The 27,895-nt window shown below is 50.9% G+C and overlaps 1 protein-coding gene across 1 annotated transcript in view; it reads right to left on the reverse strand.

The window, feature by feature from the left end:
* stard10 (StAR related lipid transfer domain containing 10) overlaps nt 1–24,267 on the reverse strand; it is a 61,274-nt gene extending 37,007 nt beyond the window's left edge. Inside the window, exon 1 of the mRNA XM_080198002.1 lies at nt 23,794–24,267. Within this exon, the coding sequence (XP_080054128.1) occupies nt 23,794–23,952 (159 nt within the window). The 5' untranslated portion in view covers nt 23,953–24,267. The remainder of the gene's footprint in view (nt 1–23,793) is intronic.
* Nucleotides 24,268–27,895: the final 3,628 nt, after the last annotated feature.

A 27,895-nucleotide genomic window follows, 5' to 3' on the forward strand; every position in this document is an offset into this window, starting at 1 on the left:
CCCTGTACCCTTCAAGGGATTCACTTGATCCAGCTGCTAAGCACATCATGTGTCTCTTTCTTCTTCTTGACCAGGGCCTCAATATCCTGAGTTATCCAGGGTTCTTGACTTCTGCCAACCTTGCCCTTCACTCTAAGAGGAATGTGTTTACCCTGAACCCTGGTTAACATGCGTTTGAAAGCGTGCCACTTACCAGAAGTCCCTTTGCCTTCCCACAGACTCCCCCAATTAACATTTGAAAGTTCCTGCCTGAAACCATCAAAATTGGCCTTGCTCCAATTTAGAATTTTAACTTTTGGCCCAGACCTATCATTCTCCACACCTATCTTAAAACTAATAGAATTATGGTCACTGGTCCCAAACTGATTCCTCACGAACACTTCTGTCACCTGCCCTTCCTTATTTCCCAAGGGGAGGTCAAGTTTTGCCCCCTCTCTAGTCGGGCCATCCACATACTGAATGAGAAATTCCTCCTGAATACACTCAACAAATTTCTCTCCATCCAACCCTCCAATACCATGGCTGTCCCAGTCAATGTTGGGAAAATTAAAATCTCCAACTATTACCACACTAATTTTCTTGGAGCTATCTTGCTTGTGTGAGCTTGCTCTGTGTAAATTGCTACATGTCCTGCATTGCGACAGTGACCACAGCTAGCTGTAATGCACTCTGGGACTCTCTATGCTGCGAAAGATGTTTGTGAATTCAAAGTTCCTGCTCACATTCATAGAATCAAACCATTCGGCCCATCGAGTCTATACCAAACACAATCCCATCCAGGCCATATCCCCATAGCCCATGCATTTACAGTCTACAGAAGGATCTAGATAGGCTGGACGAATGGGCCAGGAAATGGCAAATGGAATTTAATGTTGGCAAGTGTGAGGTGGTCCACTTTGGTAGGAAGAATGGTAGGAAGGATTATTACTTACGTGGAGAAAAACTGCAGCAGGCGACGGTGCAGAGGGACCTTGGGGTCCTTGTGCATGAGTCGCAAAAACCCAGCTTGCAGGTGCGGCAGGTGGTCAGGAAGGCAAATGGGATGCTGGCCTTCATAGCGAGGGGGATTGAATATAAAAGTAGGGAGGTCTTGCTGCGGCTGTATAGGGCATTGGTGAGGCCGCAGCTGGAGTACTGTGTGCAGTTTTGGGCGCCGTACTTACGCAAGGATATTTTGGCCTTGGAGGGAGTGCAGAGGAGGTTTACTAGGCTGATGCCGGAGTTGAGGGGGTTGAGCTATGAGCAGAGGCTGAATAAACTAGGCTTGTACTTGTTAGAGTTTAGAAGAATGAGGGGAGATCTCATTGAGACGTATAAGATGATGAATGGGATGGATAGGATAGAGGTGGAGAGACTCTTCCCGCTCAGAAAGGACAGTAGGACTAGAGGGCACAGCCTCAAGATAAAGGGGGGGTGGTTTAGAACGGAGTTGAGGAGGAACTTCTTCACTCAAAGGGTGGTGAATCTCTGGAATTCTCTGCCCGTTGAAGTGGTGGAGGCTGCCTCGCTAAATATTTTTAAGACGCGGGTTGATGGGTTTTTGATAAGAGAGGGGATTAAGGGTTATGGGGAGAAAGCGGGAAAGTGGAACTGAGCAGCGACAGATCAGCCATGATCTTATTGAATGGCGGGGCAGGCTCGAAGGGCTAGATGGCCGACTCCTGCTCCTATTTCTTATGTTCTTATTTACCCTAGCTAGTCTCCCTGAACCAAGGGCAATTTAGCACGGCTAATCCATCTAGCCCACATATCTACGGACTGTGGGGAGGAAACCAGAGCAGGCAGAGGAAACCCACGCAGACATGAGGAGAATGTCCACACAGACAGTGACCCAAGCCGGGAATTGAACCCAGGTCCCTGGCACTGTGAGGTAACAGTGCTAACCCACTGTGCCACCATCATTCATTGATTTAAAAGTCAGAATGAAATCTTCCTTAAGTCAACCGCTGCCTCACAGCTGCTGTTCCAGGGAGGAGTGGGGAAGCTAAAACACGTGGCACTGTTTGCCCAGTGACTGCGCAACGGCAGCAACCCATCACACACCCAACAGGATGTCTGCAACAAAACCCAGTCCATGTTCAGAAGGTTGGCACGGTGACAGGAGGAGTAATCCAGCAAGAGAGGTTAATAAAAGTTCACGTGCTTCACACATCAATCAGCAACTAACCGCCTACAGGCAGAACATAGCTTCCACATTATGCACAGGAAGATCCCACAAGCTGTAACATGAGGAGGCACTGGTTGACTGATATTGGTTGAGGGATGGACTTTGGACAGGCAAAAGGGGCAAAACTTCCACCACCCAAATCTCCTCCAACAAGAGATCTGTTACAGTGACCGAAACACAGCAGCACAGTGATTAGCACTGCTGCCTCACAGCGCCAGGGACCCGGGTTCAATCCCGGCCTCGGCTCACTGTCTGCGTGGAGTCTGTACGTTCTCCCCGTGTCTGCGTGGGCTTCCTCCGGGTGCTCCGGTTTCCTCCCACAGTGTGAAAGATGTGTGAGTTAGGTGGATTGGCCATGCTAATAGCTTGGATAAATGCATGGGTTATGGGGATAGGGCCTGGATGGGATTGTGTTTGCCATGTTAAATTGCCCCTTAGTATCAAGGGGACTAGCTAAGGTTATGGGGATATAAGGTTACTAGCATGGGGTTAGGGGGATAGGGCCTGGATGGGATTGTGGTTGGTACAGGCTTGATGGGCCGAATGGCCTCCTTCTGCATTGTTGGATTCTTTGATCCTCTGAACTCTGTGTGCAGTATTGTATGTGAGAGGGCAGCACACCATTGGATTATCACCCACTCACTCCCAACCAATGTCACTACACTGTTGACTACATCTTCCATACAGCCATTCGCAGCCCAGAAAGAGACTATCTGGCTCATTAAAACCAAGCTAGCTCCCTGCTGAGTAATCCGGTCAGTCCCATTCCCCCCTCTCTATTCCTGTAACTCTGCCGCGTTATTTCCCTCAAGAGTCCATCCAATTTCCTTTTGAAATCATTCATCGTCTCTGCTTCCACCTCCCCCCCTCATGGGCAGCGAGTTCCAGCTCATTCCCGCTCGCTGTGTACAAACACTCTCCCTCACATTCCCCTGTATCTCTCCCTCAAAACATTAAACCTGTCTCCCCCTGAGCCCCTGTACCCATCGGTCAATGGGAACAACTTGTCTCTGTCTACCTTACCCAATCCTGTCATTATCTTGTCCGCCTCAATCAAATCTCCCCTGACTCTCCATCGCTCCAAGGAGAACAACCCCAAACCTCTCCAACCCCGAACCTTGTAACTAAAATTCCCCAATCCCTGGAACCATTCTGGTAAATCTCCTCCGCACCCCCTCATGATCCTTAGATCCTTCCTAAAGTGTGGTGACCAGAATTGGACACAGTACTCCAGGTCACAGTGGTTAGCACTGCTGCCTCACAGCGCCAGGGACCCGGATTCGATTCCCGGCTCGGGTCACTGCCTGTGTGGAGTTTGTATGTTCTCCCCGCGTCTGTGTGGGTTTCTTCCGAGTGCTTTGGTTTCCTCCCACAGTCCGAAAGATGTGCTAGTTAGGGAGCATTGGCTGTGCTAAATTCTCCTTCAGTGTATCCGAGCAGGCGCCGGATTGTGGCAACTAGGGGATTTTCACAGTAACTTCATTGCAGTGTTAATGTCAGCCTCCATGTGACACTGATAAATAAACTTAAAACCTAAACTTAGTTGGGACCGCACCAGAGCTTTAGCAATATTAAATTGACCCAAGTTTTTGGGGGGGGGGTGGGGTGGGGGGTTATTGGGGTAAATGTGGGGTTACGGGTATAGGGCCTGGGTGGGATTGTTGTCAGTGCAGGCTCAATGGGCTGAATGGCCTCCTTCTGTACTGTAGGGATTCCATGATTTATGAAACCGAGAATCCAATGGGTTGCGACCAACTTTCTCATTATAAGAACATAAGAACATAAGAAATAGGAGCAGGAGTTGGCCATCTAGCCCTTCGAGCCTGCCCCGCCATTCAATAAGATCATGGCTGATCTGTCGTGGCTCAGTTCCACTTTCCCGCCCTCTCCCCATAACCCTTAATCCCCTCGCTTATCAAAAACCCATCAACCCGCTTCTTAAAAATATTTAGCGAGGCAGCCTCCACCACTTCAACGGGCAGAGAATTCCAGAGATTCACCACCCTTTGAGTGAATAAGTTCCTCCTCAACTCCGTTCTAAACCGCCCCCCCTTTATCTTGAGGCTGTGCCCCCTAGTCCTACTGTCCTTTCTGAGCAGGAAAAGTCTCTCCACCTCTATCCTATCCATCCCATTCATCATCTTATATGTCTCAATGAGATCTCCCCTCATTCTTCTAAACTCTAACGAGTACAAGCCCAGTTTATTCAGCCTCTCCTCTTAGCTCAACCCCCTCAACTCCGGTATCAGCCTAGTAAACCTCCTCTGCACTCCCTCCAAGGCCAAAATATCCTTGCGTAAGTACGGCGACCAAAACTGCACACAGTACTCCAGCTGCAGCCTCACCAATGCTCTATATAGCCGCAGCAAGACCTCCCTACTTTTATATTCAATCCCCCTCGCTATGAAGGCCAGCATCCCATTCGCCTTCCTGACCACCTGCTGCACCTGCAAGCTGGGTTTTTGCGACTCATGCACAAGGACCCCGAGGTCCCTCTGCACCGTCGCCTGCTGCAGTTTTTCTCCACGTAAGTAATAATCCTTCCTACCATTATTCCTACCAAAGTGGACCACCTCACACTTGCCAACATTAAATTCCATTTGCCATTTCCTGGCCCATTCGCCCAGCCTATCTAGATCCTTCTGCAGACTCTCCACACCCTCCGCACAATTTGCCGTTCCCCCAATCTTGGTGTCATCAGCAAATTTCGACACCCTGCACTCGGTTCCCTCCTCCAGATCATCTATATAAATGGTAAATAGCTGAGGCCCCAGCACCGACCCCTGGGGCACCCCACTAGTCACCATTCTCAGGATGTGAAAGAAGCAGAAAGCAGGCAGGCACACAGCTGTGACGCAAGATACAACTGAAGTCTTTAACTGAGTGATATTACAACACAGCAGCTTCTCACAGTGAGGGACGTGTCACACGGTGATGTGTAACTGCAATAATAAAGCACACAGAATGTGCCGGAAACACTCTGCAGCTCAGGCAGCATCTGTGGAGAGGGGAACAGAGATAACGGGTGGGATTCTTTTTTATTCATTCATGGGACATGGGTGTCGCTGGCTGGGCCAGCATTTACTACCCATCCCTGGTTGTCCTTGAGGAGGTGGTGATGAGCTGTCTTCTCGAACTCTTACAATCCATGTGCTGAGGGTTGACCCTCAATGCCGTCAGGGAGAGAATTCCAGGATTTTGACCCAGCGGCTGAAGGAACGGTGATATATTTCCAAGTCAGGATGGTGAGTGGCTTGGAGGAGAACCTCCAGGTGGTGGCGTTCCCCATGTGTCTGCTGCCCTTGTCCTTCTAGATGGAAGTGGTGGTGGGTTTGGAAGGTGCTGTCTAAGGATCTTTGGTGAATTTTTGCTACAGCCTCACTCGACCCGAGACCCGAAAATCCCACCCGAGGTCAACGGACCTTCCCATTGTCCGCCCCTCGCCCGCTCCGATTCCCCTGGCAGGCGGGATGGGGGGAGTTCCGGCAAATGTTTCAGCTCACGAGCACATTCCATCAGAACTTTGGAGGGTCAGTCCTGAGGGGAGATCGTTTCGATCTGAAACATTACCCTCCTGTTTCTCCCTCCAGGGGTGCTGCCTGACCTGCTGAGTATTTCCAGCCCATTGCTGCTGACGGTGTGTTTGTGCCGGTCCGTCCTGCTACATAAACACTGACACCCACCAGGACAGCGGAACAGGAGCAAAGGGTTTACAGCACAGACACGGACCAATCGCCCGTCTGCTGGGCTGGACGGCAGAACAACACCAACAGCGCCAGTTCAATTCCCCTACCGGCCTCACCTTCACAAACCTGCCCCTAACCTGGGGTGTGGTGACCCTCAGATTAAATCACCATCAGTCACCTCACCCCCCACCCCCCACCCCACCCCCCACCCCACCCCACCCCCCCCCCCCCCCCCCCCCCCACCCCCCCGATGGGAAAAGCAGTCTCTGGTCACCTCGGATTCTGCCAGTTTTGCTTTCACCGCTGTTGCTGTTCCACACGAGCTTTCTCCCATCCCCATCACCAAATCCATCCCTTCTTCAATCCTTCATCCCATCATTCCATCAATTCTTCATCCCTCAGTGAGTCCAGCCTCCCCCCCAGCAACCAAATGGGTCCCACATTCTCCCCACTCCCCGTGGGAGCGAGTCCCACATTCTCCCCACTCCCCGTGGGAGCGAGTCCCACATTCTCCCCACTCCCCGTGGGAGCGAGTCCCACATTCTCCCCACTCCCCGTGGGAGCGAGTCCCACATTCTCCCCCACCCCCCGTGGGAGCGAGTCCCACATTCTCCCCCACCCCCCGTGGGAGCGAGTCCCACATTCTCCCCCACCCCCCGTGGGAGCGAGTCCCACATTCTCCCCACTCCCCGTGGGAGTGAGTCCCACATTCTCCCCCACCCCCCGTGGGAGCGAGTCCCACATTCTCCCCCACTCCCCGTGGGAGCGAGTCCCACATTCTCCCCACCCCCCGCGGGAGCGAGTCCCACATTCTCCCCGCTCTCTGGGTAAAGACGTTTCTCCTGAATTCCCGACTGGAATTCTTTGTGACTGTCACATTTACAGCTCCCACTTCAGGTTCCTGCCCAAAATGGAAATATCTCCCTGAGGTGTAAAATTCCAGAAGAGTTTGATGGGGGGAAATAGCTCAGGTTCCCTTCAGCCTTACTGAAGAGAAAAGTGGGTTACCAGCACTCCAGGATCAGCCTGGTGTCTCCAATAATTGAAGTTCAATCACAGGGAATGTGATGGCACAGTGGTTAGCACTGCTGCCTCACAGCGCCAGGGACCTGGGTTCGATTCCTGGCTTGGGTCAATGTCTGCATGTTCTCCCCGTGTCTGCGTGGGTTTCCTCTGGGTGCTCCTCCCACAGTCTGAAAGACGTGCTGGTTAATTGGATTGGCCCTGCTAAATTCTCCCTCGGTGCACTCAAACAGGCGCCGGAGTGTGGAATTCTCACAGTAACTTCATTGCAGTGTGAATGTCAGCCTACTTGTGACTAATAAACAAACTGTAAGGATAGTGCCATGTGCAACTGTGTCGGATATTTAAATAGGGTTTTGTGGTCATTCACTTTGATCATTTCTCTTTACAAGATATGAAAATATTGAAAGTAGAGGGGAGAACAGCTGATTGGCTGACAGCCAAGCATCATCCAATTGGGTAATGAGTCTTTTCACTTTCCGATTGGTGGAGGAAGGCACCCAATCACAAGGAGGGGGCTGTGTTGCCCAAGGATTGGCTGGAGGACAGTTGGCAATCTGACCCAGTCTCTTCAACCTTCCCTGAAAGGTAATCTCTCAGCTCTGACCCCTGCCCTGGAAATCCTCTCTGCACCTGTTTGAGCATTAGGAGGAGGATGTGGAGGCATTGGAAAGGGTGCAGAGGAGGTTTACCAGGGTGTTGCCTGGTATGGTGGGAACGTCTTATGAGGAAAGGCTGAGGGAATTGAGGTTGTTTTCATTAGAGAGAAGGAGGTTACGAGGTGACCTAATTGAGACATACAAGATGATCAGAGGATTGGATAGGGTGGACAGTGAGAGCCTTTTTCCTCAGATGGTGATGGCTAACACGAGGGGACATAGCTTTAAATTGAGGGGTGGTAATTATAGGACGGATGTCAGAGGTAGGTTCTTTACTCAGAGGGTAGTAAGGGTGTGGAATGCCCTGCCTGCAGCAGTTGTGGACTCGCCAACTTTAAGGGCATTCAAATGGTCAGTGGATAGGCATATGGATAACATTGGAATAGTTTAGGTTAGAGGGTCATTAGATTGGTTCCACTGGTCGGCGCAACATCAAGGGCCAAAGGGCCTGTACTGCGTTGGAATGTTCTATGTTCTATGAGTGTGCACGGAGCATCTTTTGTAACGTGGAGACCAGCGCTGTGCACAGTGGGGGGCTAACCCAGGTCAGAGAGAAGGTGAAGAGAACGTCTCTGCTCCTCAATACTATCCCGCTGTCCCTTCCCTCTGGGTAATCTTAACAGCAACTCACTGGGAATGGGAGCAATATGGTGGTATCACTGGTCCAGTAATCCCGAGACCCAAGGCTAATGCTCTGGGGACACAGGTTCAAATCCCACCACAGCAGCTGGGGGAATTTAAATTCAATCAACTAAATAAACCTGGAATAAAATGGCAGGTCCAGCGATGGTCAGATTGTTGTTAAAACCCATCTGGTTCACTAATGCTCTTTAGGAAACTTACCCAGTCTGGCCTACATGTGACAGGAGGTTTGAGTTTAAGAGCTGTGGGGTTATGCTGCAACTATACCGGGCCTTGGTGAGACCACATTTGGGATATTGTGTTCAGTTCTGGTCACCTCACTGTTAGAGGGATGTGGAAGCACTGGAGAGAGTGCAGAGGAGATTTACCAGGATGCTGCCTGGTTTGGAGGGTAGGTCTAATGAGGAAAGGTTGAGGGAGTTGGGGCTTTTCTCTTTAGAGCAGAGGAGGATGAGAGGCGAGTTAATAGAGGTTTATAAGATGATGAGGGGGGGATTGATAGACTGGACGTGTAAAGACTGTTTCCTCGGGTGGTTGTAGCTGTTACTCAGGGGCATAACTATAAGGTTCATGGTGGGAGATATAGGAGGGATGTCCGAGGTAGATTCTTCACTCGGAGAGTGGTTGGGGTGTGGAATAGACTGCCTGCTGTGATAGTGGAGTCGGACACTTTAGGAACTTTCAAGCAGTTATTGGATAGGCACCTGGAGCACTCCAGAATGATAAGGATAGCTTGATCTTGGGCTTGGACAGAGGGCCGAAGGGCCTGTATTGTGCTGTACTGTTCTACTGTGACTCCAGAGTCACAGCAGTGTGGTTGACTCTTAACTGCCCTGTGAAATGGCCAAGCGAGACACTCAGTTCCAGGGCAATTAGGGATGGGCAACAAATGCTGACCCAGCCAACGATGCCCACGTCCAGAGAATACATATTTTAGAAACTTCAATTGCAGAGGAGGGCACGGTGGCACAGTGGTTAGCACTGCTGCCTCAGCGCCAGGGACCCAGGTTCGATTCCAGTTTGGGTCACTGTCTGCGTGGGGTTTGCACATTCTCCCCGTGTCTGCGTGGGTTTCCTCCGGGTGCTCCGGTTTCATCCCACAGTCCAAAGACGCACGGGTTAGGTGGATTGGCCGTGCTAAATTACCCTTAGCGTCAGGGAACTGGCGACTAGCTAGGGCAAATGCATGGGATTATGGGGATAGGGTGAGATTGTGGTCGGTGCAGACTCGATGGGCCAAATGGCCTCCTTCTGCACTGTAGGGATTGTACGATCAATGATTTGTGTGTCTGTACATCCCCATCCTGTGCTCCTCTACCTCATTCAGAAACAGTTTTTCCAAAGAGTATGTGACCTCCTTACTCTTCCCACTTGAAACTACGCTGAAATTCATTTTGAACGATTCTCCCAGGGGGCAAGGCAGCACTGCTGGAAAAGCCAGCATCTGCTGCTCATCCTGAATGTACCTCGAACTTAGCATCTTACTAGACCATTTCCACCAATCGCAGTGGTGGGATTGAACCCGTGCGCAAGCTTTAGATGAGCACTTGAAATATCATAAACATTGAAGGATGTGTGACAAATGCAGGGAAATGGGATTAAAAGATCTCTTTTATTAGTGTCACAGGTAGGCTTACATTAACACTGCAATGAAGTTACTGTGAAAATCCCCTAGTAGCCACACTCCGGCGCCTGTTTGGGTACACTGATGGAGAATTTAGCACGGCCAGTGCACCCTAACCAGCACATCTTTCAGACTAGAATCATAGAAAACCTACAGTGCAGAAGGAGACCATTCAGCCCATCAAGTCTGCACTGACAACAATCCTATACTGGCCCTATCCCTGTAACCCCATATATTTACCCTATTAATCCCCCTAACACTAAGGGACAATTTAGCATGGCCGCACATTTTTGGACTGTGGGAGGCAACTGGAGCACCCGGAGGAAACCCACACAGACATGGGGAGACCGTGCAAACGCCACACAGACAGTGACCCAAGGCCGGGAATCGAACCTGGGTCCTTGGCGCTGTGAGGCAGCAGTGCTAACCCACTGTGCTGTGCGCACCTCTAGTTACTGTCAGTGCAGACTCAATGGACTGAAGGGCCTTTGTGCTGTGTGCCTCTGACTCCATGTCCCTGGAACATTAGTCCGGCTCTGTGACATTATTATTCCAGTGACATTATCAATGTGCCACCATATTTACAAATGACAGGCCCATTCTGCAAGTTTGTCTTGCTGTATTTTGTCACAATATTAACTGCAGCCTTCAATTTAGTGGCATCGACCAGTTTTTTCTGTAATTGGTGAATAGCAATCACCACTCTAACCCTCCTCTCTGCTTCGCCTGCTTTGCTATTTGTCCCCTACCTCCACGTCTTGTCTTCTCAGCCATGCCTGGAAACATCTCCTTTACCTTTCCATTCACTCATGGGATGCGGGTGTCGCTGGCTGGGCCAGAATTTATTGTCTTTCCCCAATTGCCCCTTGAGAAGGTGGCGGTGAGCTGCCTTCTTGAGCCGCTGCAGTCCATGTGGTGTAGGTACACCCACAGTGCTGTTAGGGAGGGAGTCCCTGGATTTTGACCCAGGGACAGTGCTGTTCTTCCCAGCGCATTGAGTGACTGACTAGACTGCTTCAGAGTGTAGTTAAGAGTCAACCATTTTGAGATTGGACGGGAGTTACTTATAGGCCCAGACCAGTATGCACAACAGGTTTCATTCCCAAGAGTGCATCAGTCAATGATTTGGGTTTTTAAGACCAATCAGATAGCTACATAGTCACTTCTACCAAAACCAGAAGAATTACAAGCGGAGGTAGGCCATTCAGCCCATCGAGCCTGCTCCACCATTCAATAAAATGATGGCTGATTGGATTGTGGCCTTATCAGGCAGGACAGTGGCACAGCGGTTAGCGCTGCTGCCTCACAGCGCCAGAGACCCGAGTTCAATTCCTGACTGGAGTCACTGTCTGTGCAGAGCCTGCATGTTCTCCCCGTGTCTGCATGGGTTTCCTCCAGGTGCTCCAGTTTCCTCCCACAGTTTGAAAGACATGCTGGTCAGGTGTATTGGCCGTGCTGCATTCTCCCTCAGCATACCCGAACAGGCACCGGGAGTGTGGCGAATAGAGGATTTTCACAGTAACTTCATTGCCGTGTTAATGTAAGCCTACTTGTGACATTAATTAAAGAAAAAACCTTATCTCCGTTTTCCTGCCTGTTCCCCTTCACCTTCAACTCCCCTGTCATTCAAAAATCTGAGACCAACTCATTTCCAGATTCTTCAAACTCATTTCAAATTCTCAAACTGTCTTGTTGGGACCTGAACTCTCATTCTCTGGGTGAGGAGCCCAGTACCATTCCATTACTCTACTGGGTCTCTTCAAGGTTGTTCAGGAGATTGGCAGAGTAAACACGTGAGGAGATGTTTCCTCTTGAAGACAAGGCCAGGACTAAAGGGCCATCAATAAGACACCAATAAATCCAAGGGGGAATGCAGGAGAAACATCTTCACTCAGAAAACTGGGCGGAGAAATGGCGGATGGAATTTAATCTGGACAAATGCGAGGTGATGCATTTTGAGAGATCCAATACAAGTGCGAGCTATAAAACAAATGGCAGAACCATCAGGAGCATGGACACACAGAGATCCAGGAGTACAGGTCCGCAGATCCTTAAAAGTGGCAGCACAGGTGGGAAAGGTGGTGAAGAAAGCGTATGGGCACGCTTGCCTTCATCAGATGGGGCATCGAGTATAAAAGTTGGCAAATGATGTTACAGTTGTATAAAATGTTGGTTAGGTCACATTTGGAATACTGTGTCCAGTTCTGGTCACCACACTACCAGGAGGACGTGGAGGCTTTGGAGGGAGTACAGCAAAGGTTGACCAGGATGTTGCCTGGCATGGAGGGTATTAGCCATGCGGAGAGATTGAATAAACTGGGATTGTTTTCCCTGGAAAGACTGAGGGGTGTCCTCATATAGAGGTTTATAAAATGATGAGAGGTATGGATAGGGTGAACAGTTGGAAGCTTTTCCCCAGCGCAGAAATGACAATTACACAGGGGGTACAAGTTCAAGATAAGGGGGGGAAAGGTTCAGTGGAGATATGCGGGGAAAGTTTTTTTAAACACAGAGGGTGGTGGGGGCCTGGAATGCACTGCCAATGAGGCAGGAACGTTAGTGACGTTTAGGACTTCTCTGGGTAGGCACATGAACATGGGGGGGTTAGAGGGATACAGGTGGTTGGTTTAGATAGGACAACGTGATTAGCACAGGCTTGGAGGGCCGAAGGGCCTGTTCCTGTTCAGCGAGCGCTGTGAACATGGAACTCGCTCCCACAGGCAGTGGTTAAGGAGAATAATCCAGATGCCATTTCGGGGAAGCTGAATAAACACATTAAAGGGGAGGGAGTGGAAGGGTACAGTGATGGAGAGAGGGGGGGGGGGGCGGAAAGAAGCTCTTGAGGATTGAACCACTCACTGAGCCAATGGCCTGTTTTGTGCTGTAAACGTTTTCCAGTTCCTGCACAAACTCATTACCGTAAACCCACTTGTAAAACCTCCTGGGGATTAGCCGAACTGATCGCTCGTAACACCGCAACATCCTCAAACATCTTTCCAAGGACTGGGCCTCTGGGAAATTAATCCTTCCCCAATTGCCAGCTCTTGGTTCCAATTCTTTCAACTGAGTTTTTTCCTCTGCCCGGGGAAAGGAATGCTGGAAGTTTATTTATTAGTTACGTGTCGGCTTACGTTAACACTGCAATGAAGTTACTGTGAGAACCTCCTAGTCGCCGCACTCCGATCTCTGTTCGGGTACATTGAGGGAGAATTTAGCAATGGCCAACGCACCTAACCTATACACCGTTTGGAGTGTGGGAGGAAACCGGAGCACGGGGAGGAAACCCACACAGACACGGGGAGAATGTGCGAACTCCAGACAGACAGTGACCCAAGCCGGGAATCGAACCCAGGTCCCTGATGCTGTGAGGCAGCGGTGCTAACCCACTGTGCCACCGTGGGTCCTGGATTAACTGAAGCTGCACGGGTCCCGTTCACACCAACTAAACTTAGGTCAACTCGCGCTGGAATTTAACAAGTATAACTGCAGCAGCAGCAGCTGGGGGGGGGCAAAGCTTCCACCTCAGTCAAGCTTCAAGGTGAAAGGCAGATCCAGGTGGGTAATGCTGGGCGGGCAGGTAACCCACAGCTGCCCACGATCCTGTGATTGTGGCGATGAATACCTGATACTCGGCCAGTCTGGAACACGGAGAACTGAACTGAAAGATTAAGGTAGGTATGGATACGATCGGCGCAACCTGTGGGCCAAAGGGCCTGTTTGTGCTGTAGTTTTTCTACGTTCTATTACCGAGACTTGGACGAACCCGCGACAAACTCAAACCTCAGCAGCTTTTCAATGCTGTTTCATTCAATCCCTCCCAGGCCAAGCTGATACCTGGGTGGAACTGCACCCAAAATTGATTCACTTCTCCCTCACGTTGAGACTTTCCTAACCCGGCAAAGATCCAGAATAGCCCAAGTTACGCAGAATGGCCAATCCTCTCCCATCTCCAGCAGAATTTCCTGCAGTGTTAATGTCCAGATAAACTGTCCTCGTGAGAGCCGCTGTCAGAGATACCCCAATCACCAAAACCCAAAAGATCTCCTCTCCTCCAATTCTGGCCCCTTCAGCATCCCCGATTTTAACCGTTCTGCCATTGGTGGCCGCACCTCCAGCTGTTTGTACAGGAAATTGCTGAAAATATTTTGGTTCTTAAAAGCCCTGGAGTTCCCTCCCCGAACCTCTCCGCCTCTCCCTCCTCCTCCAAAAGGTTCCTTGAACCTGGCCTCCTCTGCGACCGAGATTTTAGTCCCTGTCCCAAATGTCACCTTGTGGCTCAGTTTCAGGTTCTGTTCATGATGCTCTTGTGAAAAGCATTAGCAGATTCTAGAATCCTGTCCACACTTCCCACTGCCTCGGGGAAAAGCGGCCAGCGTAACCGAGGACCCCAGGCACCCCGGACATTCTCTCTTCCACCGGGAAAAAGATACAAAAGTCTGAGGTCACGTACCGACCGACTCAAGAACAGCTTCTTCCCTGCTGCTGTTAGACTTTTGAATGGACCTACCTCGCACTAAGTTGATCTTTCTCTACACCCTCGCTGTGACTGTAACACCACATCCTGCACTTGTTTCCTTCTCTATGAATGGTATGTTTTGTCTGTACAGCGCGCAAGAAACAATACTTTTCACTGTATGCTAATACATGCGAAAATAATAAATCAAACCAAAAAATTCTATGATTCTGCTTCATCAACGTATGTTGTTGTTTTGCAGTAAACAAATGAATCATTACATCAGGAAGAAATTTAATAACAGCTCAGAGAAAGAAGAAAAGGGAGAGAAAAATGAGTGCATCGTAATCGAGATCAACTGGAGACACAGAGAGAGGGAGAGAAAGGGGGAGGCAGGGAGGGGGAGAGGGACAGAGGGAGGGAGAGGGACAGAGACAAACAGACAGAGAGAGACAGAGAAACAGAGAGCCCGGGGGGGGTGGTGTAACAAGAGAGGGAAAGGTAAGAGAGTACAGGTCTTTCTCCCTGGCCCAAAGTGAACATGAACCCATCCCCACACCCAGCCCTTCATCAGCAGCACCGGCCCCACACCCTGGGTATACATACCCAATATGGGCATTGTGTTTAACAATATACACACCCTGAGCACAGGCCAGTTACCCAGACAACATTTATAGGAGCAGGAGTAGGCCATTCAGCCCATCGAGCCGACTCTACCATTCATTATAATCATGGCTGATCATCGAACTCAATATCCTGATTACTCGATACCCCTTTGGCCCCAGGAGCTCTATCCAATTTCTTCTTGAAATCAGGCAACGTTTTGGCCTCAACTTGGGGCAAATCATAATGTGTAAAGAGAGAGAGAGAGACAGAGAGAGAGATGGGGTGCCAAAGAGAGAGATTATAGGAGCGGGGATTGTGAGATCCATAAAGAACCAGGAGCCGTGGGGAGGGGGGCTGGCAGGTTTTACCTTCAGTCGAGGACCCGAGATGTGAGGGACAGTCAGTGGATGAAGTGGTGATGGGGAGGGTTTAAGGTCATAATAAGGTCATAAGAAATAGGAGCAGGAGTAGGCCATCTAGCCCTTTGAGCCTGCCCCGCCATTCAATAAGATCATGGCTGATCTGTCGTGGCTCAGTTCCACCTTCCCGCCCTCTCCCCATAACCCTTAATCCCCTTGCTTATCAAATACCCATCAACCCGCGTCTTAAAAATATTTAGCGAGGCAGCCTCCACCACTTCAACGGGCAGAGAATTCCAGAGATTCACCACCCTTTGAGTGAAGAAGTTCCTCCTCAACTCCGTTCTAAACCGCCCCCCCTTTATCTTGAGGCTGTGCCCCCTAGTCCTACTGTCCTTTCTGAGCGGGAAGAGTCTCTCCACCTCTATCCTATCCATCCCATTCATCATCTTATACGTCTCAATGAGATCTCCCCTCATTCTTCTAAACTCTAACGAGTACAAGCCGAGTTTATTCAGCCTCTCCTCATAGCTCAACCCCCTCAACTCCGGTATCAGCCTAGTAAACCTCCTCTGCACTCCCTCCAGGGCCAAAATATCCTTGCGCAGGTGCGGCGCCCAAAACTGCACACAGTACTCCAGTTGCGGCCTCACCAATGCCCTATACAGCTGCAGCAAGACCTCCCTACTTTTATATTCAATCCCCCTCGCTATGAAGGCCAGCATCCCATTCGCCTTCCTGACCACCTGCTGCACCTGCAGGCTGGGTTTTTGCGACTCATGCACAAGGACCCCGAGGTCCCTAGTTTGGGAGGGGGTGGGAAGAGAGCTGGGCTGCCACTAGCCTGCCATCTTTACCCAGTGTGGAGCTATGGGGGGCTCCGGTCCCCACCCCGACACGGCCACGGGGGGGGCTCCGGTCCCCGCCCCGACACGGATAACCTTTAAGTACTTTTAGAGTTATATAAAATTCTTCCAGGGTGGATGCTGGGGGTCTGGAAAGCTGGGACTGAGAACCCTCTCCACTCAGAGGGTTGTGAATATTTGGAATTCTCTCCCCGGGGGGCTGTGGATGGTCAGTTGTTGAATATATTTAAGACACAGATCAACAGAGCTTCAACATGTGGGGAATCATAGAACATAGAACACTACAGCACAAACAGGCCCTTCGGCCCACTAGTTGCACCGATCATATTCATACCTACCAAGACATAGAACTATCTGTAACTCCCAATGCCATTAGATCCCATATACTCATCCAGAAGTCTTTTAAAAGACCCCAGCGAGTTTGCCTCCACCACCACCGACGGCAGCCGATTCCACTCACTCACCACCCTCTGAGTGAAAAACTTACCCCTAACATCTCCTCTGTACTTGCTTTCCAGCACATTAAACCTCTGTCCTCTCGTAGTGACCATTTCAGCCCTGGGAAATAGCCTCCGAGAATCCATTCAATCTATACCTCTCAACATCTTATAAACCTCTATCAGGTCACCTCTCATCCTTCGTCTCTCCAGGGAGAAGAGTCCCAGCTCCCTCAACCTATCCTCATAAGGCATGCCTCCCAATCCAGGCAACATCCTTGTAAATCTCCTCTGCACCCTCTCAATAGCTTCCACATCCTTCTTGTAGTGAGGCGACCAGAACTGTGCACAGTATTCCAAGTGGGAATCGATGGGGAATATGTTCCAGGGTCAATAGAATCAAGATTCAGAAGCTGATATTACTTTTAGAAATTAAATTCAGGACCTGGGCATCGCTGACTGGACCAGCATTTATTACCCATCCCTAATTGCCCCTTGAGAAGGTGGTGGTGAGCTGCCTCCCTGAATCGCTGCAGTCCATGTGGTGCAGGTACACCCACAGTGCTGTTAGGGGAGGGAGTCCCAGGATTTTGACCCAGCGACAGTGAAGGAACGGCCGATATATTTCCAAGTCAGGAAGGTGAGTGACTCGGAGGGCAGTGTCCAGGTGGTGGTGTCTCCATATACCTGCTGCCCTTGTCCTTCTAGATGGGTGGAGGTCATGGGTTTGGAAGGTGCTGTCCAAGGAGCCTTGGGGGGGGTGCACCTTATGGATGGTACACACGGCTGTGTCAGCGGTGAAGGGAGTGGATGCTTGTGGATGGGGTGCCAATCGAGTGGGGCTGCTTTGTCCTGGGGAAGGTGTCAAGTCCTTGAGTGTTGATCCACTCCTACTTTTTAATGGCCAATCAGTTTTATTATTCCTGTCGCTAGTGGTTCAAAGGGAGTTGCCACCTTCACCTTCTCAGGATAATAAATTTCTGACTTGCCTACATCCCAAGAGTGAATTGCTTATTTTAAAGAAAGACGAAGCTTGGATGTGATGCCTCCTGTGGTCTGATAGCCGTCTGGCACCTGCTGTTTGGGCTGACACAGGGAGCTTTCTGGTTCAGCCAGATAGTAAACAGAACAGTGTGCTTGGCAACGAGTCTCCGCCAGAGGGAGAGAAGACAGGCAGACAGGACAGATCAGAAAGAATGATGTGCGGTAACAAGAACCAATCGATTTCTAAGGCACCCCAACGCTGTAAATTACTAAATAAAACTGAGCCACACCAGGCGTGAGCACCGATAGCCAAGTGATGGTCAGGGCGGCGGTTTTAAGCAGCAGGTTAAAGGAGGGGAGAGAGGCAGAGATATTCCGGGAGGGAATTCCAGAGCTCGGGGCCCAGGCTGCGAAAAGCCTCGGCAGCATCTGGGAATTGAGTAGAAATCAGGGATGCTCCAGAGGCCAGAGCCGGAGGGGTGTCGAGGTCCCAGAGGATTGTGGGGTGGGAGGTAATTACAGAGATAGGGAAGGGCGAGAGCAGGGTGGGATTTGAAAACAAGGATGGGAATTTTGAAATGAGTTACTGTTGAATGTAGGTCAGTGAGCACGGTGGGGGGGGCGGGGGGGGGGGCGTTGGGCGGGGAGGGGGAACAGGCTTGGTAACACGCACGCACACACACACACACACACAATCATCGGAGACACACAAACAACACACAGTGACAGAGACACACACAATCAGCAGAGACACGGTGACAGAGACACACACACAGAGACACACACACAGAGACACACACACAGAGACACACACACACACACACAATCAGCAGAGACACAGTGACAGAGACACACAGTGACAGAGACACACACACAGAGACACACACACAGAGACACACAGTGACAGAGACACACACACACAATCAGCAGAGACACAGTAACAGAGACACAGTGACAGAGACACACACAATCAGCAGAGACACAGTGACAGAGACACACACACACAATCAGCAGAGACACACAGTGACAGAGACACAGTGACAGAGACACACACAATCAGCAGAGACACACAGTGACAGAGACACACACACACACAATCAGCAGAGACACAGTGACAGAGACACAGTGACAGAGACACACACAATCAGCAGAGACACACAGTGACAGAGACACAGTGACAGAGACACACACAATCAGCAGAGACACACAGTGACAGAGACACAGTGACAGAGACACACACAATCAGCAGAGACACACAGTGACAGAGACACAGTGACAGAGACACACACAATCAGCAGAGACACACAGTGACAGAGACACACACACAATCAGCAGAGACACAGTGACAGAGACACAGTGACAGAGACACACACAATCAGCAGAGACACACAGTCACAGAGACACAGTGACAGAGACACACACAATCAGCAGAGACACACAGTGACAGAGACACACACACACAATCAGCAGAGACACAGTGACAGAGACACAGTGACAGAGACACACACACACACACACACACACACAATCAGCAGAGACACAGTGACAGAGACACACAGTGACAGAGACACACACACACACACACACACACACAATCAGCAGAGACACAGTGACAGAGACACACAGTGACAGAGACACACACACACAATCAGCAGAGACACAGTGACAGAGACACAGTGACAGAGACACACACACAATCAGCAGAGACACAGTGAGAGAGACACACAGTGACAGAGACACACACACACACACACACACACACACAATCAGCAGAGACACAGTGAGAGAGACACACAGTGACAGAGACACACACACACAATCAGCAGAGACACAGTGACAAAGACACAGTGACAGAGACACACACACAATCAGCAGAGACACAGTGAGAGAGACACACAGTGACAGAGACACACACACACACACACACACACACACACACAATCAGCAGAGACACAGTGAGAGAGACACACAGTGACAGAGACACACACACAATCAGCAGAGACACAGTGAGAGAGACACACAGTGACAGAGACACACACACACACACACACACACACACACAATCAGCAGAGACACAGTGAGAGAGACACACAGTGACAGAGACACACACAATCAGCAGAGACACAGTGAGAGAGACACACAGTGACAGAGACACACACACACACACACACACACACACACACACAATCAGCAGAGACACAGTGACAGAGACACACACAATCAGCAGAGACACAGTGACAGAGACACACAGTGACAGAGACACACACACAATCAGCAGAGACACAGTGAGAGAGACACACAGTGACAGAGACACACACACACACACAATCAGCAGAGACACAGTGACAGAGACACACAGTGACAGAGACACACAGTGACAGAGACACAGTGACAGAGACACACACAATCAGCAGAGACACAGTGAGAGAGACACAGTGACAGAGACACACACAATCAGCAGAGACACAGTGAGAGAGACACACAGTGACAGAGACACACACACACACACACACACACAATCAGCAGAGACACAGTGAGAGAGACACACAGTGACAGAGACACACACAATCAGCAGAGACACAGTGAGAGAGACACACAGTGACAGAGACACACACACACACACACACACACACACACACAATCAGCAGAGACACAGTGAGAGAGACACAGTGACAGAGACACACACAATCAGCAGAGACACAGTGACAGAGACACACAGTGACAGAGACACACACACAATCAGCAGAGACACAGTGACAGAGACACACAGTGACAGAGACACACACACACACACACAATCAGCAGAGACACAGTGACAGAGACACAGTGACAGAGACACAGTGACAGAGACACACAGTGACAGAGACACACACACAATCAGCAGAGACACAGTGAGAGAGACACAGTGACAGAGACACACACAATCAGCAGAGACACAGTGAGAGAGACACACAGTGACAGAGACACACACACACACACACACACACACACACACACACACAATCAGCAGAGACACAGTGACAGAGACACACAGTGACAGAGACACACACACAATCAGCAGAGACACAGTGAGAGAGACACACAGTGATAGAGACACACACACACACACACACACACACACACAATCAGCAGAGACACAGTGAGAGAGACACACAGTGACAGAGACACACACACAATCAGCAGAGACACAGTGAGAGAGACACACAGTGACAGAGACACACACACAATCAGCAGAGACACAGTGAGAGAGACACACAGTGACAGAGACACACACACAATCAGCAGAGACACAGTGAGAGAGACACACAGTGACAGAGACACACACACAATCAGCAGAGACACAGTGACAGAGACACAGTGACAGAGACACACACACACACAATCAGCAGAGACACACACACAATCAGCAGAGACACAGTGACAGAGACACACACAATCAGCAGAGACACACAGTGACAGAGACACAGTGACACAGACACACACACAATCAGCAGAGACACAGTGACAGAGACACACACAATCAGCAGAGACACACAGTGACAGAGACACACGGTGACAGAGAGACACGCATGGAACTGAATGACTGACTCCTGCTCTTTTTCTTATGTCATATACACACACACGCAATCACCAGAGACACACAAACATCACACAGTGACAGAGATACACACACAATCAGCAGAGACACACAGACACAAACACACACACACACAAACATGTTAATTTTGAAGTCTGTGGATGGACAAAACTTGTCAGCCTAGTGAGCAGGGCAGTATAGACTGTGTGGGAACCGAGTCAGGCTGGATAATGGAGCCAGGCTGATTGCCGTTGAATGTTGGTGGGTTTGAGGTGACGCACAGACGGGACAGTGCGATCAAAACAGTGCAAAAAAAACCACACAGCTGTGTCTTTGCATTTTCACAAATGATTGAAGATGGCAGAACAGCTGCAAAGGCGATTGAGAGAGCGGGCGAGGATCTGTGGCAAAGAGCCACTGAACAGAGAGAAACAAGGAAGTTTCTCAAAACCCTTATCAATCTCCGGTTCAGACCCGAGCTGATCAATTCTGGGAACCAGGCATTTGGAGGGAAGTCAAGGCCATGGAGAAAGTGCAGGGGGTTTATCAGCTGGTTTTCACAGCTGAGAGCTTCCTCCTTCCAGTGTAATGTTTTACAGTATCCCTGATCATGGTTCTCCAGCTTTTAACCTTCCTTGATAATGGCCAACGTCTCAGTGCTGTTGTCTAATCTCCTACGTTATTGCTTCCTGAGCAGTCAGTCTCTCTCTTTCACCATTAGACTTACTCATCACTGTTCCCAAGTACATGCCCAAGGTTTAGGGGAGGCTTAAGTGAGGCATTCAAAAATCGTTGTATGGTTTTGATGGAGTAAATAAGGAGAAAGCAGTGACAGGAGTGTTGGTAACCAGACAGACACAGGTTGAAGAGAATTGGGAAAAGAACCAGAGGGGATGGGCGATGAAGGTACAGATATTCCGACGGAGGGTAGTTAAGATCTGGAAAAGATAGACTGAACAGCTGGTGGGGGCCAGATTAAACAGGAACGTTCAAAAAGCAATTGGAACTTGGTGCTGACAAGGATGCATTGGCAGAGACAGAGGAGGATAAAGCTGCGTCTTCACTTGGATGGTTCTGAATTCAAAAGAGCCAACACAAGCTAAAGAGAGGGGCCGAATGGCCTTCACTTCTGTTACTGCCAAGGAAGGGTTAACCCCAGAAAAGTATCATCAATGTATGGCAACGGGGGGGCGGGGGGTTCGTGTGTCCAAATGGAATGGGGTGGGTGCTGAAAGTGAGAGGGAGTTGGTGAAGGAGATGGTGTCCCGGGGAGGAGTAGGGGGTAAAGATGGTGGGAATGGGGGGGTAGGGTAGAGACGGGGGGAAATGGGGGGTAGAGATAGAGGGAGGTGGGGGGTAGGGATGGGGGGAGATGGGGAAACTGGGGGGTAGAGATGGGGAACGGGGGTAGAGATGGGGAAAGTGGGGGGTAGATGTGGGGGGTAGACATGGGGGGAATGGGTGTAGAGCTGGAGGGAATGGGGGTAGAGATGGGGGAATGGGGCAGGGATAGGGAAATGGGGGCAGAGACGGGGGAATGGGGGTAGAGATGGGGGAAATAGGGTAGATTTGGGGGAATGGGGGGTAGAGATGGGGGAATGGGGGGTAGAGATGGGGGAATGGGGGGTAGAGATGGGGGAAATTGAGGATAGAGATTGGGAGAGATGGGGGAATGGGAATAGAGATGGGGGGAGAGATGGAGTGAATGGGAGGATAGAGATGCGGGGGGAGGATAGAGATGCGGGGGGGGGATAGAGATGCAGGGGGTGGGGATAGAGATGCAGGGGGTGGGGATAGAGATGCTGCGGGGGGGAATAGAGATGCTGGGGGGGGGGTGTAGAGATGCCGGCGGGGGGGGGGGGGGATAGAGATGCCGGCAGGGGGGTAGAGATGCCGGGGGGGGGGGGGGAATAGAGATGCCGGGGGGTGGGGGGCCTGCGGAGAGATGAGGGGAGGAATGGGAACAGGTCCCCAGCAAACAGGTTCCTCCTCCCGGATCAGTAAGTGTAAAAGTCACCGCTGATCTCCCCAGGTTTCTGGCAGTGGGGAGCAGTGAGTGTCAGTGACTAAACCCCCATCACAGTGTAAACTACCCAGCCACAATAACACCAACACTCACTGTCTGTGTGTGTGTGTCTCTGTGTGTGTGTCTCTCACTGTCCCTGTGTGTGTCCCTGTCTGTGTCTCTCACTGTCCCTGTGTGTGTTTCTGTGTGTGTCTCTGTGTGTGTGTCTCTCACTGTCCCTGTGTGTGTCCCTGTCTGTGTCTCTCACTGTCCCTGTGTGTGTTTCTGTGTGTGTCTCTGTGTGTGTGTCTCTCACTGTCCCTGTGTGTGTCCCTGTCTGTGTCTCTCACTGTCCCTGTGTGTGTCTCTGTGTGTGTCTCTCACTGTCCCTGTGTGTGTCTCTGTGTGTGTCTCTCACTGTCCCTGTGTGTGTCTCTGTGTGTGTCTCTCACTGTCCCTGTGTGTGTCTCTGTGTGTGTCTCTCACTGTCCCTGTGTGTGTCTCTGTGTGTCTCTCAGTGTCTCTGTGTGTGTCCCTCACTGTCCCTGTGTGTTGTGTGTGTGTGTGTGTGTGTGTCTCTCACTAACTCTCTCTCTGGGTCTGTGTGTGTGTGTGTGTGTGTGTGTCTCTCTCTGTCAGGGATACTACTAGCTGCCACATTGAGGAGAGGCAGCGCCGCATCACCCACACGGATGTTATTTTTACCTTTATTTTATGGGAGCTTTTATCCTCCTCCATCATCTGAATCCACACGGTGATTCCGGGCTTGTTATATTTCATGGTCCAGCCGCTCTCGGAGCGACATTCCTCCCGAAATGACCTGAAATCCAAATCGTCCGGGATCTGCACCGAATCCTTGGCCATTCCTCCCCTCGGTCCCTGCTGTACCTGGGGAGTTGCTGCTGCTGTGGCTGCCAGACTGGATCCCCCAGCGGCTTCCCCCAGTGGCTTTCCCAGCTCCTTCTCCCCTCTCTGCCCTCCTCCTCCAGCAGCAGCCACAAGCTGGGGAATTCCTCACCGGTTGTCCCTTATCCCCAGCCTGGATCACAGAGCTGGCTGGAATGGCTAGAGATTTCGGTGCCCCTCTCTCTCTCTCTCTCTTCCAGCTTTTTAAAAGGACGCATCGCTTTCTCAGAGTTAACCTCTCAGTCCCCGGAGCGCCTCACAGAGGAGCTGGGAATGTGGCTGTGTCTCTCAGACTCCTCCCAGCATCGCCTTCCCTATTGCTAAACCCTCCCCACCCACCCCCAGTCTGCTTCCCCAGTCACCCTGGCAAGGGCAGTAACCTCATCTCTTTATTAATTAGTAGGCTGACATTAACACTGCAGTGAAGTTACTGTGAAAATCCCCTATGGCTGCACTCCGGCGCCTGTTCGGGTGCACCGAGGGAGAACTTAGCACGGCCAATTCGCCTAAACAGCACGTCTTTCGGACTGTGGGAGGAAACCGGAGAAAACCCGCACAGACATGGGGAGAATGTGCAGGTTTCACACAGAGAGTGTGACCCGCGCCAGGAATTGAACCCAGGTCCCTGGCGCTGTGAGGCAGCAGTGCTGACCACTGTGCCACCCCATAAGTCTGGAATGAGCTTCCTGAGAGAGTGGGGGGGTGGGGCGACAGGTTTGATTGCAGTATTTGAATGTGCAAGATAAGAGGGATAAGAGGTAGAGAGGTTCTTCCCGCTCAGAAAGGACAGCAGGACTAGAGGGCACAGCCTCAAGATAAGGAGGGGGGGCAGTTTGGATTGGAGTTGAGGAGGAACTTCTTCACTCAAAGGGTGGTGAATCTCTGGAATTCTCTGCCCGTTGAAGTGGTGGAGGCTGCCTCGCTAAATATATTTAAGTCACGGGTAGATAGATTTCTGACAGACAGGGGAATTAAGGGTTATGGGGAGGAAGCGGGAAAGTGGAACTGATCCACTTCAGATCAGCCATGATCTTATTGAATGGCGGGGCAGGCTCGAAGGGCTAGATGGAGGAAATAGCGAGGCATCTTGAGGGGAACTGCTTGATAGAGCGGACGCAGCACGGTTTCATTAAAGGGAAGTCGTGTCTGACAAATTTACTGGAGTTCTATGAGGATGTGTCTAGGGCGGTGGATAGAGGAGAGCCGGTGGATGTGGTCTTTCTGGATTTTCAGAAGGCGTTTGACAAGGTACCTCACAAGAGGTTATTACAGAAGGTCAGGGGGCATGGAGTTGGGGGTAGGGTGTTAGCGTGGATAGAGGACTGGTTGTCAAATAGGAGGCAGAGAGTGGGGGTCAATGGGTGCTATTCGGATTGGCGGTTGGTGACTAGTGGGGTGCCCCAGGGGTCGGTGCTGGGGCCTCAGCTATTTACCATTTATATAGATGATCTGGAGGAGGGAACCGAGTGTAGGGTGTCGAAATTTGCTGATGACACCAAAATTGGTGGAAAGGCAAATTGTGCGGAGGGTGTGGAGAGTCTACAGAAGGATCTAGATAGGCTGGGCGAATGGGCCAGGAAATGGCAAATGGAATTTAATGTTGGCAAGTGCGAGGTGGTCCACTTTGGTAGGAATAATGGTAGGAAGGATTATTACTTACGTGGAGAAAAACTGCAGCAGGCGACGGTGCAGAGGGACCTCGGGGTCCTTGGGCATGAGTCGCAAAAACCCAGCTTGCAGGTGCAGCAGGTGGTCAGGAAGGCGAATGGGATGCTGGCCTTCATCGCGAGGGGGATTGAATATAAAAGTAGGGAGGTCTTGCTGCGGCTGTATAGGGCATTGGTGAGGCCGCAGCTGGAGTACTGTGTGCAGTTTTGGGCGCTGTACTTACGCAAGGATATTTTAGCCTTGGAGGGAGTGCAGAGGAGGTTTACTAGGCTGATGCCGGAGTTGAGAGGGTTGAGCTATGAGGAGAGGCTGAATAGATTAGGCTTGTACTCGTTAGAGTTTAGAAGAATGAGGGGAGATCTCATTGAGACGTATAAGATGATGAATGGGATGGATAGGATAGAGGTGGAGAGACTCTTCCCGCTCAGAAAGGACAGTAGGACTAGGGGACACAGCCTCAAGATAAAGGGGGGGCGGTTTAGAACAGAGTTGAGGAGGAACTTCTTCACTCAAAGGGTGGTGAATCTCTGGAATTCTCTGCCCGTTGAAGTGGTGGAGGCTGCCTCGCTAAATATTTTTAAGTCGCGGGTTGATGGGTTTTTGATGAGAGAGGGGATTAAGGGTTATGGGGAGAGGGCGGGAATGTGGAACTGAGCCACGACAGATCAGCCATGATCTTATTGAATGGTGGGGCAGGCTCGAAGGGCTAGATGGCCGACTCCTGCTCCTATTTCTTAAGTTCTTATAAGGCAGGGGAGTGGGATTGGGTAGAATGCTCTGTCAGAGAGCCGGGATAGACTTGATGGATCAAAGGGCCTCCCTCTGCATTGTTATGATTCTGTGATCTGCTTCCATGGACTGATTCTGAATTTGCCTCTCACTCTGGGCACAAGACATAGCGTCTGTTTCCGTTGTTCTAGACAAAGCTTGCTACACTCTAGAATATCTCGTCCTTTGGCGTCCTAAAAACAGAAACCATATCACCTCGTATCACTTCTCCAACATCCCTTTCCCAGGGATCACTGGCCCACTTTCACATCACTGCTTCTCACCATAAGCCCTGAATCATGGCTAGTTTCTCTCTTCTGTATCCTCTTTATAGTTGCAATAACTCTGTGGTGACGGGAACTGTACCCACTGTTCTATCACAATAGTCCAAAACCTATCTCTGTTCCAGAAACCCTGCCTTATCCGTGATGAGGAGGCAGCAATGATATTAAAGTGTCCTGCTCCTTCCAGAAGGTTCTTCAGCTCGCTTGATGCTCCCTGGGTAAATACATGGCAGGGGATTCAGTCATACAGAGAAGGTTCCAGCTGTTAACCCTTCCCAGTCTGTGCTGTGAGCTACTCTCAGTTTCTAGGAGGACGAGGAAGGCAGGGAGTGGGGGGGTGGGGGGGGTGGGGGGGTCCCACTACAAAATGAGACACAGGCCTGAAGTTTCAGGATGGCGAACCCTCACCCAGAGAGTTGGCGGGGAACGCACTCCAGCCCAACCCCTGGCAGACCATCTGGTGAGCATTGATTGGGGACCAGGTGGGAGAACCAGGGATCTCCAGACCATGAGGAGAGAGTGCCCTCAGTCTGCAGGGTGACATGATCACACCCGCACCCCCCCCATAAACCCCCACCCCACACACCTCCCCTGCCTCAGAATCCATTGGGGAGGAATAGTAAAATTCTGACCATAGAACTAAACAGTATTTACAACACAGAAACCGCCCATTGGCTTACCAGATCAAAGCTGATGTTTACGCCCCACTCAACCCCCTTCCTCCTCAAAAACTCATCACCACATCATTCTATTCCTTTCTCCAGCATTTGTTTATCCAAATTCCCTTAAATGCATTAACACTATTCACCTCAATCACTCCCTGTGGGAGCGAGTCCCACATTCTCCCCACTCCCCGTGGGAGCGAGTCCCACATTCTCCCCACTCCCCGTGGGAGCGAGTCCCACATTCTCCCCACTCCCCGTGGGAGCGAGTCCCACATTCTCCCCCACTCCCCGTGGGAGTGAGTCCCACATTCTCCCCCACTCCCCGTGGGAGTGAGTCCCACATTCTCCCCACTCCCCGTGGGAGTGAGTCCCACATTCTCCCCCACTCCCCGTGGGAGCGAGTCCCACATTCTCCCCCACTCCCCGCGGGAGCGAGTCCCACATTCTCCCCACTCCCCGTGGGAGCGAGTCCCACATTCTCCCCACTCCCCGTGGGAGCAAGTCCCACATTCTCCC

Source organism: Carcharhinus amblyrhynchos, chromosome 10 (assembly GCF_965287045.1).
Source record: "Carcharhinus amblyrhynchos chromosome 10, sCarAmb.v2.hapA, whole genome shotgun sequence".
Lineage (NCBI taxonomy): Eukaryota > Metazoa > Chordata > Chondrichthyes > Carcharhiniformes > Carcharhinidae > Carcharhinus > Carcharhinus amblyrhynchos.